Source organism: Ips typographus, linkage group LG9 (assembly GCF_016097725.1).
Source record: "Ips typographus isolate SLU linkage group LG9, UJ_Ityp_2.0, whole genome shotgun sequence".
NCBI lineage: Eukaryota > Metazoa > Arthropoda > Insecta > Coleoptera > Curculionidae > Ips > Ips typographus.
The window spans coordinates 4,035,827-4,051,743 of record NC_138430.1 but is presented as its reverse complement, the minus strand read 5'-3'; the positions used below and the strand labels follow the sequence as shown (position 1 = coordinate 4,051,743).

Sequence of the window (15,917 nt, the reverse complement as noted above, 5' to 3'; positions counted from 1 at the left end):
GTATTGGAACTGTCGTTCTGCACTATTAATTGTCTACAGAATTTATGTTTGTTCTAATTATATAGTTAAAACCGTATTTGTAAAGGGCGCGAAAATTCCAGTATAATTCAAAAATGATTGTCAAATCTTTTTAACGGCTGACCCCCATTCTCTCTCCCACTCAACTCAACCGGTATTGTCGGCATTTTTCGTGGATGTGTTTTATGCACGGCGTTCTTCTAATTTGATGTGATTTTTATTTGTGTTTTAGTAATTAAATTCCGATTATTCTTACAATTTAGTGTAATCTTCTATTGTGAGCAGTCTACACGAGTTCTACTGGTAAGTTCAGTTTCTTGGTACAAACCGTAGCTTTCTGGATTTGGTTGTTTAATGTTGCTCAAATTTAACAAACCTGGATTCAAACTTTTCCTAAGAATAAATAAGATTACAGACACAACAAATTAAAGAATTTCTCCTTCTTTGCACAGTAAATGTGGATTTATTTTCAGCAGCAAGTTAAACATATCATTATTTGAGGCCTGTAGATGCAAATTTTGCCAAGTCAAAAAATTTCAAAATGGGGTATTTGGGGCAGTCATTGTACCTATTTTGAGGGTCATTTCGTTTCAAATCACGCCAAATTCAATTTTCTTTTCTTAAGTTAAGTGTGGTTCAGACTGTGTAGAATACAGTTGAAAAAAGTCACAGTCTTAACTTAAAGTATAATAGTACAAATTTACAAATGGCGCAGCAGTCATGCAATTGTGAATTCCCGCAAATTTTAACCAATGACCAATGGCAGCGCGTGGTAGAATACCACGTGCCACGTGCCAATGTGTTTATTGGCCGCATTTATATTCGCGCGCCATTAATGGCAGTGAATTTAGGTGCATTGTGGGAAAATGTCGGCTTTTCACTTAAAAGCTAAAACAAATTACAGCAAACTGAGCAAACAGTAATGATGGGCGTAAGTTTACCGTGATCGGTTATTTACTGGTAAGGTAAAGTAAAATTTAGTGACACTTTTTTTATGCACTCCCTGTATAGTAGCTGCACTGACGGACTGTGAAACTTGCATGAATGAGTTCCTTACAAACATTTTTGCTGTTTTAAAATGGGGGTTACAAATTTTTTGTAACTTTCATCATTTCTGAGTTATTTAGAAAAAACTGGATTGATGCAACCAATTATCAATTCAGTTGAAATTGTGGTTTGAAATTTGAACATCCTGTAATTCAGTTATTTTTGGGAGTTTAGGGTGTTTGAACCACTTAATAGAACCGTTTTGAGCTCTTTTTTCCAGTGGTAAAGAGTAAGAAATTCTGTCTTAAAAATTGCGTACGTACAGGGTGATTGATTCAATTTTGACCACCCCCTTAACTTCCATAATTTTGATTTTAGCAAAAAACGTTAAATACAAAACTAGTAGATATTTAGGTCTACTTTATTGTTAGATAAACAGTTATTATACAGGGTGTCCCAAATTTGAGTAACAAACCAAACTTATGTTTTTTTAAATACAATGACCAACTTTTTATACGTTATTTGAATTTTACGTCAAATTCTAGGCCTAATTGATGTAGAATGTCTGTATCGATATTCAACTGTTTCCACAGCAGCGTCCTTGATTGATTCAATTTTGACCTCCTCCTTAACTTCCTTATTTTTGATTTTAGCAAAAAACGTTAAATATAAAACTAGTAGATATTTATGTCTACTTTATTGTTAGAGAAACAGTTATTATACAGGGTGTCCCAAATTTGAGTAACGAGCCAAACTTATGTTTTTTTTAAATACAATGACTAACTTTTTATCTGATATTTGAATTTTACGTCAAATTCTAGGCCTAACTGATGTAAAATGTCTGTATTGATATTCAACTGTTTCCAAAGCAGCATCTGTTACTTTAACCCAAGGATATTAAACAGTACAGGATTGCTCGATCGGCCGATTTTGTTTCCCGGCGGCGAATGAATTCTGACGTCACAGTGGGCCTTCGGGTGCACAATACGCTAAATATTCGCCCGAGATGCTATGTACGAGATCATGTTCGTGAATGATCGACTGCAATCGCGCATCGCGCAAAACAATCGCGCAAACGCGAGAGACCCATGGTGACGTAAAAATCGTCACCGGCCCGAGCCGATACCGGCAAGATTGCGCTTATGGGATTAAGCACTCCTGTACTGTTTACCGTCCTTGACTTTAACCATGTTGACTCGACTATGTGATTAAGGGTTAATTTAGTTACTCAAATTTGGGACACCCTGTATAATAACTGCTTATCTAAGAATAAAGTAGACTTAAATCTTAAATATCTACATCTAAATTAATAAAACAAGTTTTTTTACTAAAATCAAAAATAAGGAAGTTAAGGGGGTGGTCAGAATTCAATCAATCAAGGACGCTGCTGCGGAAACAGTTGAATATCGATATAGACATTTTACATCAATTAGGCCTAGAATTTGACGTAGAATTCGAAAAACGATTAAAAAGTCGGTCATTGCATTTAAAAAAACATAAGTTTGGTTTGTTACTCAAATTTGGGACACCCTGTATATTAACTGTTCATCTAAGAATAAAGTAGACCTAAATAATTACTAGTTTTGTATTTAACGTTTTTTGCTAAAATCAAAATTAAGTAAGTTAAGGGGGTGGTCAAAATTCAATCAATCACCCTGTACCTACAGGGTGACACTATACTTTTCTTTTTTTTTTTTTTTTTTTGTCTCCTGTAGTTTTTTGTTTTTGAGTTATTTAACAAAAACTGCTTTGATGCAACATGCAACAAATATTTAAATCAGTTGAAATTTGAACAGGGTTTAAACGACAGTAAAATTCACTTGGAGTAAGAAAATAACTGTTTTAAGCACATTTTTGATATAATCATCGAAAATTTAGATCCGATAACCTGAAAAAACACTATAAAATTTGGTACAGTTAGCGAGAAGTGCGGGGTCAAAGTTTGAACTGTCAGAAACACAATTTGATCTGATCAATCGCCTGTAAAAGACACTTGGAGTGAGAAAATGACAATTTGGTACAGTCATGGAGAAAAGTAATTACTGTAATGCCAGGCAGCAAAAAGAGGATGTTAAAAAATGTCTTCTTAAAACAACATTCTAGAGTTAATATAAAGACAAGACAGAAACAATAATATTTACACCTATTTGCACTATATCAAGACAAGCTTAAATTAAGTGTGGTTCAGACTGTGACAATACAGGTAAAAAAGTCACAGTCTGAACCTCACAACTTGTTTGGGTAAAGTCCATGGCTGCAAATGGGGGTTAATAATTATTAAGCAGCAAAGGTGGTTCAGAACTAATAAAGTTTTGCATTTGCATTATTTAACAATACTTACTTAGGTTTTTACAATAAAGGAATATTTTTTTTACTGTACTTTGTGGAATATCCTTTCTTATACTATACATAACTTATCACAAAAATACTGTAAACTGATTGCTAATGTATGTATTTTGTTTCTATTGTTGAGCAGGAACTTCATATAACCAATTTGACGTTTTAAAGACCTACCACCCAACTCATCATAATGCACATTAAACAGGTAGTTAAATTTATTCCATTCATGCTGGCCATTAGTAAGCAAATATATTTCAGATTATCATTGAAGGATTTAAAAGTTATCGCGAACGGACTGTTGTGGGGCCTTTCGACACACGCCACAATGCAGTTGTGGGACGAAATGGCTCAGGCAAGAGTAACTTTTTTAATGGTGAGTGATTCAACCGCTGAAATGGTACTTAATACTGATTTTTTTTGTACTGTTATAGCCATACAGTTTGTGTTAAGCGATGAGTACGCTCATCTTAACGCTCAACAAAGGCAGAACCTGCTTCATGAAGGATTTGGACCCAAAATGATCAAGGCTTATGTAGAAATTATATTAGACAATTCTGATGATCGTATATTTGTAAGTACTTGAATTTTGTTAATTAATCCGGCTCATTTTTTTGTGTTAAATTATTTTGACATTGGGAGTCTATACTGAGGTATCCACTAATATATAATATGCTATTTCAGGGTTCTTATTATGTTAAATATCTTGATAACCATTGTGGATAGATATTGGACATGATACATGAAACTTAAAATTCCAAAATGTAATAAAAAATAGGTGCTTGCATTTGAAAATCTTAAGTTCATGATCGTAACTTATTTTTGGGCCACCTTGTAGGTATACATAAAATTATATTCAAAAGAAACGCAGTCGTTGACGTGTCCGAATGTTTTTCGAAAAAATTAACAGTTTAATTTAAAATGTAGATATTTATTAGTTAAGTGACTGTAATTTAATACTTTTCTTTTTTTGGACACGTTCTTGTCCCACTTTGATTGTCTCTAGCTACCCTGTATGGTCTTATTGGTGATGGAGTTGCTTTAAAAATTATGTAACTTTTAATTTCACTTTTTTGCACGCACTTCTTTCACACCCTGTATAAGGCAGTTAGTGTGCATAGCTAATAAATCAAGCCCAATGACAATCCCAACCGCATTAAAAATGGCGTTTCAAGATAAGAGGTACTCTCTCTCTCTGGTGATCAGTTTGGAGAACAGTTTCGGGCATTCCAGCTGTCATTTCTCCGTTTGTTTACGTCAATGAGTAAAAAGAACAAGTATCAGGAGGTAACAATAATACAAATTATAACCCGTTTGTGCATTAAGCGAGGGGGACGGAAGTTGATTGCGCATTCGCCTACTGCGCAGTTGAATTGACGCAGTCATTGAAAGTTTGGAGTTTCAAACCCGCAAAAATTTGTTGTTTGTATTTGTTGTAGTATAGTGTTAGTTTGTTTTGTTTGTTTGTGGTTCTTTAACAGTTGAGTTTTGCAAATTTAAATTAAGTTGTACAGTGGACAAGATTAAATTTAGATCTGATAGTGCCAACCGGAAGTTGACGGCCGCCATATTACTCCCCCCGCCTCCCCCTTATTTCTGTCCCCCTCTTTGATTGCTATTGCTCCTTCCTGCTATGTTTACATTTTTTTTATTCATTGGTTTACGTTGATTTTGGTTAGGAATTTAGCACTGGTTTCATAAATATGAAGTGACAGTGTCATATTATTTATAATGTTAGGTTAGGAACGGGTTGCCCGATTCTAGTTCAACTGGCGCTGCATTCTTAACTTGAAACGCCAATACCTATTGTTTTATTTGCAGATCAAGAATAGAGAGGGAGAGAAAGAAATCTCCTTGCGACGCGAAATCGGGGCGAAAACAGACCAGTACTTCATAAATAAGAAAAAGAGTTCCCGAAACGAAATTGTGAATTTGCTGGAACAAGCTGGATTTTCCTGCGATAACCCTTACTACATTGTAAAACAGGGCAAAGTACCAGATTTTCCACTTTTTTATCACACGCACTAAATCTATTTGTATGTTTAGATCATGCAACTAGCTACCGCGCCAGATACTTATCGTCTAAAATTGTTAAGAGAAGTGGCCGGAATCAAGATGTACGACGAGCGCAAGTTCAAATCCATGGAATTGTTAAAGGACAGTGAAGAAAAAATTGTAAAAATCAGGGAATCTTACAGGACAAAGGAGGAACAATTATCGAGGTTAGAAAAAGAGAAAGAGAAACTGAAACAGTATCAGTTGGATGACCAAATTCGACGCGCTCTCGAGTACGTTATTCAGAAGACGCTAAAGGCGGAGAACAAAAAGAAATTAATTGATGTAAGTAGAACTATATCTTTTTATTAAGTCATGTAATTTTGTTAAGGGTCTCAGAACTGAGAGCTTTTGTTCTTAAGAACAATTTAAAAACTGTCTTTCAGTATTTTTAGAAAACCGGTTTTAATATCCCAACTTTTTTCAATTCTGTACAATGTTACTAGACGGTTGTTTATTTCATAATATTAGTTCTCCACGTCTTTGGCGTATTAAGTCTAAAAAATATAGTGAGAGGAATGCGAGATTCTAGTAGAAAAATGCGAAAAAAAAAAGATTTTTGTTCCATTTTAACTATTTTAAGATTGAGCAGGCAAATTGTGGAAAAAGTATCGTCTAGACTAGGCTTAACCAGAAATTGAAAATGAGTTTCCTAAAAACATTACATTATTGACTAAATAAAACTTATAGTTGGTAAGCGTTTTGTTTTTACATTTTTGTAAATTTAATTACAGAAATAAAAAAGTTACAAAACTGTTTTCATGTTATTTTGAAATCATTTATATAATTTCAGTTGAAATGCCAAAGAGACCAGTCAGGTTCAGAGCAACAAAAACTGGCAGAAAAATTGAATGTCGCCCAAGAAACCATTAAAACCTTAACCAAGAAAATCAAAGAAATAAACAAGGAACTGAGGTTTCTGAAAGAGGAACGGGACATTCTTAGCATTGACTATCAACATCTGATCAAGCAAAAAACCAAATTGGATTTTGACATCAAAGACTTGTCCGAAGAGCTACAAGGCGATAAGAAATCGAAAGAACAGGCCGAATACGAGCTGGCCCGACTAACAGAAAAAATCAAAAAAAAAGAAGCAGAACTAGAAAAGATTAAGCCGTTGTACGAAGAGATGAAAGCACGCGAAGAAGAGTGCTCGAGAGAACTAGCTTTAAAAGAGCAGAAAAGGAACGAACTATATGCCAAACATGGACGTGGAAGTCAGTTCAAATCAAAAGAAGATCGGGACAGGTTTTATTTTTACTGATTTCAAACAGGGCGGAGCTAACGCAATTTTGCAGGTGGATTAAGAACGAGCTCGAGTCGCTCAACAAACAAATAAAGAACAAGAAGGATTATAAGGATGAACTGGAAGGTGATTTAAAGACCAGAGACGCTCAGAAAATTGAAGAATTGATGAAGAAAATGGAGGAGCAGGGTCAGCAACTGGAACGGCAGAAGGATTACATTGACGATTACAACAAACACTGTGACGAACTGAAAAAGAGCAAGGACCAACATCAAGCAACTAAAAAGTAAGTTTATGTTTGGAATTTTACAGACATTTAGAAAAATCAAGGTTCTGAACCTTTTAAATTGTGATTATTTTCAATGTGTTTTTACTTACCCATTCTGCACAGTCTGAACCACTAGTCCACTAAAATGCAATGTTCTACAGCATGTAGAATGTCATTTATGCCCAATTTGTCGTTAGCGAACACAATTTTTCACCACAAGCTTCTATTAAATGTCCTAAACTTTCTAAGAATATTCTAAAATTATTACAAGCTTCTATTAAGTGTCCAAAACCTTCCAAGAATATTCTGAAATTGTAAGAAGCTCCTATATGTGTTAAACTTTCCAAGAATATTCTAAAATTAGCCAGAAATTCTATAAGTGGTCTGAATTTTCTAAGAAGCCTCTAGAAGTGTCCTAAACATTCCCGAAATATTCTAAAATTTTCAGAAAACTCATTTAAATGTCTTAAACTTTCTGCAAATATTTTAAAATTGTCGAAACTTACCAAGATTGTACTAGAACTGCCAGAAGCCTTCATAAGTGACCTGATTTTTTACCTGCTGCTCCTGCATAGTCTAACACTCCACAAAAAATGAGAATTCTAGGTGGTTTATAATGTGACTTATGTTGATTTTGCTGTTTGGGGACATTGGTAATAGAAATTTCTAATTAGAGACATACAAAGAAATGTTACGTTTTGCTACAATGGAACTGTTACTAAATTACTCACGCTAAAACTGTTTTAGCGAGTTGTGGCGTAAAGAAAGCACCGTCCAAATAAATCTTTCTTCATTGAAATCGGATTTGAGGAAAACAGATGAGCAACTGAAATTTTTGATGGGCAAAGCCATTTGGGACGGTCTGGATAGCCTGAGGAAAGTGTTAGACACTTTTTTAGGTTCGTTTTACTTCATTTTTGGTGCCTTTAAACTGTACGGTAATTTTTAGCTCGAGGTGGCAAAGATGCCGAAATAGTTAAAGGGTGTTACGGCTCGGTGATCGAAAATTTTGAATGCGAAAAAAATATGTACATTGCCGTTGACGTTACTGCCGGCAATAGGTTGTTTTATCAAGTGGTTGAAAATGACCAGGTCGCTACAATGATTTTGAAAGAATTGAATAGGCAAAAATTGCCCGGTGTGGTCAATTTTATGGCTTTGAATCGGTTGGATGTCCACGAACAGCATTATCCTCCTAGTCCGGTAAGTTTTATTGGATTAATTTTACTATAAATATTTATATTTATTAGTTTTAGTTAAAGTAATTCTCAATTAGCTAGACGAAACAAATTATTATTATTATTTTTTAAATTCTGTTATAAAGTCTAGCTAATTTGTAGTTATTTCGTATGTTTTTCTTCGTCTCGGTTTAACGTTTAGTGATGAGTTGCAAAATATTGTATTTTTTAAGGAAAACCATGCGTCTGACAATAATTTTGCAAGAGGCAAAAAAGTTTCAAATCAAAGTCAGCAAATAAATTATTAAAGTAATCGATATAGGAGTAACAAAAATATACACTTTATAAATCGATAAGCGCTTTTAGAAATTATTTTAAAAAAATTGATATTAATTTGAAAACTTTGGCGCCGTGCAAAGATCACCTTATTTTTGGCCAAGGAATTAGTGATTAAGCGTTGCACAGTCATTGCAGAGACACCCTGTATAGTATATTAAAAAATAAAATAGTATTTTAACTCAATTAATGTAGGATGCAGTTCCCATGGTATCAAAACTAACCTACGATCAAAAATACGATAAGATCTTCAAGTATTTGTTCGGAAAAATTTTAGTATGCAGAAATTGGGAAGTGGCCACTGAGTCGGCTAGGAATTTCCGTCTAGACTGCGTCACTTTGGACGGTAGGATTGCACCATCACTATCAACCATTTAACAGTTAAAAAACCAAAAATTTTAGGCGATCAAGTATCATCCAAAGGTGCCTTAACAGGCGGCTTTTTCCACCCGTCTAGGTCTCGATTACAGACGCAGAAAAACCGCACCGAAACCATTTCGCAGATTCAACAATGCGAAAGAGAGCTACAATCATTAGAAAAGCAACTTGCTCAAACCGAAGCAAACAGCAATGCTATCGTAACCGATCTGCAAAAAATTGAGATTAAAAACAATAAAGCTAAAGACATTTACGACAACGTGAAAGGTGGTTAAATCACATTTCTTCCAAACATTGTGTAATCATCGTGGTTTTTCAGTTGGGTTGCGCTTAATGCAAGAGGAACTATCCAACATTGAAAAACTCCAAGTATCTAAAGAGCGATCGTTGTCGCAATGCAAGTTGAGCCTGGAATCCATGCAAACAACGAAGGAAAGTTTGGAGTCGGAACTGCACCAAGACTTGTCTTCGTCTCTGTCAGAGGCTGATCAGCAACAAGTGGATTCGCTGAATGACGACATTCAAAAGCTGCAAAAGGAAAACAAGGACGCGTCTAATACTAGGATGAAGTTCGAAACCGAAAAAAATAAATTGGACAACTTGCTGAGTAATAATTTAATTCGAAGACGAAATTATTTGTGGAACAACTTACAGGTATGTGTTTATGGTTTGTAACGCTCTTTTAATTGTCTTTTTTATTACTATATATTTATTTTTTTCATTCTTTGACAACTGACTGCTAATTGACACGATTTTTTTGTGTGATTTTCTGGCTATAAATTCACAATTGTAGGTTGGTAATAAGGTTTAGTTGAAAAGGAACAACCGTCCTGGAAATTTGTTTTTGCATGAATAACCACCTTATGCAATTTTGTTGTAAAGCATAAATTGCTTTATAGCTTGATGGTTTTTAAGGTTTAATTTTAGAGCTCTATAGTAGAGTAATGCAGTCTATAGTTGGATTTTTACCTTTTGAGAATGACGTCATCTTTTTACATCTTTGTTTCTCGCATATCAAACATGTGAAATAAACAATTTTAGCAAAAAAGGCACGTTGTTAATTTTGTCGTCTCGTCCTGTCAAATTAAAAACGTTGACATTTACTGTCACTTTGATTTAAATGAATATCAAAGGTATAAAAATGCTGCGCTACAATGAGAAGGCCCAAATGTTAATTCTAAATGTGCTGCTTTTTTTCGAGTACGAAAAGAAACAGTTTCCAGATGTCAACTGAAACTCTCATGATCACTCATTTTTCAAAGCATTTGTAGGTTAAAATTTGTGATCTAATTCCAGACATGCGTGTTTTTTCACCTGCTTGACGTCATTCTCAAAGGGTAAAAATTTGACTATAACATTTTGTGAACCCCTGCTGGTGTCAAACAATTTGTCAGTGTCACTGGAAATAGGTTAGACGCACTGAACATTTTGGGTAAAAATGGAGGAACATTTTTAATAACACTGATTTCACTACGTAACAAAATTTGGGTAGTGTTTTTTGGGAGGTTTCGAAAAAATTGGTATAAGCTCAGGAAAATCGATTTTTTTCAGTTTTTAAAAAAATTTTGCTTAAGTCTAACCGGGGGAAGAAATTTTCCATGTTTTTGTCACGATGAAGTTGTAGGGTGGTCAGGAGACCTCAAAGGAAGCCAACTAAAAATTTTGATTGGGTTCCCTAACTTATAACCTATCAAATTAGGTCAATTTTTTACGAATTTTAAGCATTATTTCTAGATTGTTTAAAGATGACCTAAAATTTTTATTTTCTGACCCGACCTGGTCATACGGGCGTAGAAAATCTGTATTAGACAGAAAAAAATTGTCCGATACCAAAAGTGTTGGCTAGAATATCAAAAACTATCGTAAATTTAGCTAAAAACATGCAGATTTACCAATTTTGCAACAAAATTTGATGTTGCCTATTTTCAATAACTATTATTTTATATCAATATATAAGAAATAAAAAATAAAGAAATTGGCTCATAAAACCACTAATATCACATTTTCAGGCAATATGTTAGGTTGCCGCAGTTAAAAATATTACCAAAAGTCCTTCTTCTTTGTTTTTTTACTTTTTATTTATTCTTTTCTTGATAAAAACTAATCGTTTTTAAATATAAGTAACACCGAATTTTGTTATTGCAAAAGTCGCATAATCATTAAAAATCGTAAACTATAAGTTATATAAAGACCCACTTAACGCAATGTTTTAAATATTCCAATAGGAAATTTCTGAGGAGGACCGTATTCGGAAATTAAACAACTGCAAAACCAAAGTGGAGGAAATCGATCAAAAAATCGAAAAAGTTAACAAGGAACTCAGCATCATCGAAACCAAACTGAAAGAGATGGAAAATGACTTGAAACACGAACAATCCGTGCTGGAAAAATGCAACCGAAACAAAAAAGAGTGTCAGGAGCAAATTAATGAAAAGTCAAAAAATTTAGAGAAATACGCCTTGAAGCAGTACTTACTCGAAGAGGAAATCGAGAAGAGCGCGGAAAAAATCAAGCAAATGGGCGCATTGCCACCGCAAGATTTATACCATAAATACATTAAAATGCCCATCAATGTGCTTTTTAAACAACTTGATGAAATTAACGCAGAGTTGAAGAAGTTGATTCCCATTAACATGAAAGCTGTGGACCAGTTTGTGAGTTTGTCCGACGAGATGGATAAACTTAAAAAGTCGTTGGAAAAAGTAGAGAAGGGGTAAGTGTTCTACTGATTCTAGTACACTTTTGGGTAGCAGAAAGTTTATAGGAAAGAGGGGATAGCACGTTTGATTGATGTATTGGACCATCGGAAAGTCGAAGCGATTCACACGACTTTCAAACAAGTTTGCAAATATTTTACCGAGGTCTACAAAAAGTTAGAGCCAAATTGGAATGCTAAGTTGGTTCTATATACCATTGAGAGTGACGAAGGTCGTGATATCACTCCGCAAGATACGAACGTGGACGTGTTTACCGGTAAGTTTATAAGAGTAATCACCAGGATTAATTTTGTATACAGTATGTTCTAAATGCCAGTTTCGTACAAAAAACTTAAAATGTCAAACTTCTTCCAAGTCTTTGGCTTAGTCACTTGAGAGAAATGTATTCACTGTGTTATCGTGAGTTTGACGTTTTCTAACTGCATTCGTTTTGTAAGTTGCGGGCTATTGAACTCTCTTTCTTACACGCAATTATTTAAGGGACGCAAATTGGATACAAATTTGATCTACTTATTAAGTAGTCTACGTTATTAAGAAGTTTGACAAAAGTAAGTACTTAGGGCAAATTTCAAAAGTAACCGATAATTTTACCGGTTAGTTGCACCGGTGGACGAATAGAAATTCCGGTTAAACCTAATTTAATAATTTTTTTACGGTAATTAAACATTTTGGTTCCTTTGACTGTCATCGATATATCATCTGTCAATATCAGCCTGATTCAAAATTCCAAAATTTAAAATGTATTGACCGGATTCATAAGAACAAATCGATTATCAATCGAAAAATCGGATTTTGAATCCGATGAGCAAAAGGACGTTTAAGAATTGCTTTTTCGATCAGTAATCGATGTATTTCAGTGCATTCATAAGAAAATTTGCTAATCGATATGTTCTTACGAATGCGGCCATTGTGACTCCGTGAATATTGTTGGTTTTCTGATAATTTTAGTGTTTGGACATTGTTGTTCAGTTCAATACAATAATTAGTAAATTCAGTAACAATGATTTTTTATTAATATTTATTTCTACATTTAAATTCATACTTGCATAACTCACATCAGTGTTAGTAACAGTTTCAATTAAACACCATCTTCTTTTAAAAATATCTAATATTTTTTTTGGTGGATTTATAGATGCTTTCCAACTTCCTGTGCTGTGTTGATTTAATAAAGTACTTACATTTTCTTCAGTGTCTTCTACAGTGCGTTTTTTTTAATGCGCAACATAGGATTTTACGTGTTAAATTTTTAAGCCCATGTTAGACCATGTTGTTTTGGAACTACAAGTGTAAAACTTGACGGGTGTGTGTTTAGTACGCTGAAGCTTAAGTAAGTTTACCAATTCGGTCTAAAAAGTGTTTACAAACTAACGAGAAATCAACTGTTTTCGAAAAGATTTTATCTTTCTATGCTCCCTGTATGCATGGTAGGTGCTTGTTGTTTTTGATACTGGCAGGGCAGGTAGCAGGTAGAGTGACATATTTATTTATAACGTCAAAAGGGCATTTTATGATCGTTTGGGATACTGTTTGGTTTCAAACGGAGGTCACTTTGAACAATTTATTTTAAAAAATACTTCTTCTGTACTTAGTTCTTGATTTAAAGTGAATATTCGCATTTCGACCAACCTGTTTTACTTTCTACACCAAATTTTACCTGCTACCTGCTGTGCCAGTATCAAAAACAACAAGCACCTACCATGCATACAGGGAGCATGGAAAGATAAAATCTTTTCGAAAAAAGATAATTTTTCGTTAGTTTGTAAACACTTTTTAGACCAAATTGGTAAACTTACTTAAGCTTCAAGGTACTAAACACACACCCGTCAAGTTTTACACTTGTAGTTCCAAAACAACATGGTCTAACATGGGCTTAAAAATTTAACACGTAAAATCCTATGTTGCGCGTTAAAAAAAACGCACTGTATGTATTTCATTTGTTAAAACCTAACATCAACTTATACTTTTTTTAAATCAAGTGAGTATGTACATACTATAGATGTTTTGCAGGACAATATTATTTCCGTTCCTTAAAAACCCATTTTGATCAAACAGGAACCGAAATTATTAATTATTTAAATGTTAAATTAGGGATGACGGCAAATGTCATATCCACCGAAAAACCGGGAGTGAACCCCGGTGATTCCGGTTTACTACCGATAGAATACCGCTTATTCTACCGATCAATTTAGAAACGCTCCATTTCTGGTACTCAATGATAATTGAAAGGAATTGGTAGATTAGCGGTTTAACCGGTGAGTTTTGGAATTCGCCCTTACAACTAAAAACTTATTACTTATTGACATGTACTTTTTACTTTAATATATGTTTCTAGAGGAATGCTTGCTCTATGAGGATCTTTTAACATATCGTATAATAAGATAGATAAGCATATCTCATAACATATGTTAAGTGGAAAGTAAAACCATAAAGTATAACATTTGTCATAATTTCATACCTCTGAAATATTGCATCCACGATGTCAGAGCAAAATCGAACAACTCTTCTTAAAATAGCCATTTTTGTGGATAAATCTCAAAAATTATTAAAAAACACATTTGAAAAGACACTGAAAATACATACAATTAAATGTGAGGGCTTGGGTAATAACATTTCAGCAGTCTACAAAAATGGCAATTACGCGCTTGTTACTAAACCCAACAACCGTCAAAGCCGTTGGAACTTTCAAACTTGTTACGTCATTATAGTGTTTGGTTTCATTTTTTCTAGGTATGGGAGTACGTATCACGTTCATCAAAGAAGGCGTCGAAGTCGAAATAAAAGAGATAAACCAATTATCGGCCGGTCAAAAGACGATGGTGGCGCTGGCGCTAATATTCGCAATTCAAAAATGCAATCTCGTCCCTTTCTACTTATTCGACGAAATCGATTGCGCTTTGGACAAGGAACGTCGTGAAACGTTGGCCAACGTGATCCACGAGTTGTCGTCCAGCGCACAGTTTATTATCACCACGTTTCGTCCTGAGTTGCTCGTGCATGCGCACAAGTGTTTCGCGGTCAAGTTCCAAAATATGGCGAGTCACTTTGAGTCCGTGACTCGGGAGTTTGCCAGAGAATTCGTCGAGCTTGATCCCACTCACGGTTAAAATTTTCTTGTTGATCAACTACTGGATACAACTTTCCTATTTATTTATTTATTTAGCGTATGGCAAATGTTTTTGTTTTTTTTGTATTGATAATTATAAAATTATTACTTTTGTTAAGGAAAAAAAATATGTTGAGAACTGTTAAACAGTTTTTCCAGGTAGATATTACCATTAATATTCTATAACCAAACCAAAGCTTTAATCAAATAAACTTAATTGTTCTTATTAACTGTTGAATTTTTTTTTATAGTAACATACTAAATTTAGATCTCCATCTCAAATGGGAGGCCAGGAAGATACGAAATTTGACATTTGATCAAAAGCTATTTCGTTAGAATCCACCGCCGGAGGAAGTCATTTCTTTCTCAATAGCAAATGTGGTGTCACTATCAATGTTGAATTTAAAATTTGAATATTCCGAATACTCCGAATTGCACATTGCTAAGATTGTGTGTGATATTATGGAAAAGCCGGACTGCCTTGTGCCACATAGTGAACCAAGCTCAACTTCTAGCAAGTTTCCTGATCCCGAAAGAAACCCCAACTTATGACTTGGAAAGATGATGTTGGAAATGACATAGTTTTTCAACTCTGCACTGGTATGGAAATATTTGTCAAGTATTTTTAAGTTGGGTTGGGTTGGTTTTGATCTTTTGATCGCAATTATCTCGTAAACAAAGTTTCAAATCAGAATTTTCATCATCATTTTTGAAAAATACTCAATGACCAATAAGGTGGAAAACTGAAAACCATCTTCCTGTATGTACGCCACTGGAGAATTTTTACAAACGTCATTAACTTCACATAATGATTATTAATTTTAAAGAGCTTGTTTCAAATTTGATCAAAACTGCTCCAAGGGTTATGACAAAAATCCGTTTTTTTAAACTGTATTTTTCAGCAAAATGACATAATGCATGTCAACTTAAAAGTGAACCACTCGGTACAATATCATTCACGGTACTATCTGTAATCACTGCAGAAATACCAAAGATAAAACCTTCAAGGCATGGGCGTACTAAAAGTAAATTTATTATTCGTCATAAAAAAATATCAAATCAAAAAAGTTCTTTTTAGGTTCAACCAACATTTTCTTGTAGAATGAATCCAACTCATACAGAAATTTTCTGAAAGAGCGCATGGTTCCAGGAAATAACCTTACTCAACCAAAGAGCAAGAGCGTTGGTGGTTATTAAAACGGCTGCGCGTAACCCTCTTGAAAAACTTATTCAAGAAGGACGCCACGAATTGCTTAAAAACGTAGTTTTAGTAGGAATGACAAAGTTTAAGAAA

At 34.3% G+C, this 15,917-nt stretch overlaps 1 protein-coding gene across 1 annotated transcript; it reads left to right on the top strand.

Annotated features, from left to right (window-relative positions):
- The first annotated feature begins 217 nt into the window (after positions 1-217).
- LOC145733640 (structural maintenance of chromosomes protein 3-like) lies at positions 218-14,853 on the top strand. The gene is made up of 16 exons (XM_081986557.1): positions 218-321; positions 3,482-3,550; positions 3,604-3,718; positions 3,777-3,916; positions 5,164-5,334; positions 5,389-5,682; positions 6,191-6,645; positions 6,696-6,929; positions 7,659-7,810; positions 7,861-8,114; positions 8,621-8,771; positions 8,828-9,070; positions 9,123-9,457; positions 11,029-11,516; positions 11,568-11,776; positions 14,248-14,853. The coding sequence occupies exons 2-16, from the start codon at positions 3,536-3,538 to the stop codon at positions 14,622-14,624; spliced, it is 3,633 nt and encodes a 1,210-aa protein (XP_081842683.1). The 5' UTR covers positions 218-321; positions 3,482-3,535; the 3' UTR covers positions 14,625-14,853.
- The last annotated feature ends 1,064 nt before the right edge of the window (positions 14,854-15,917 follow it).

Coding starts and splice junctions, on each gene's coding strand:
- LOC145733640 (XM_081986557.1), top strand. Junction 3,917..5,163: donor ATTCTGATGATCGTATATTT/GTAAGTACTTGA, acceptor TTTTATTTGCAG/ATCAAGAATAGAGAGGGAGA. Junction 6,646..6,695: donor TCAAAAGAAGATCGGGACAG/GTTTTATTTTTA, acceptor GCAATTTTGCAG/GTGGATTAAGAACGAGCTCG.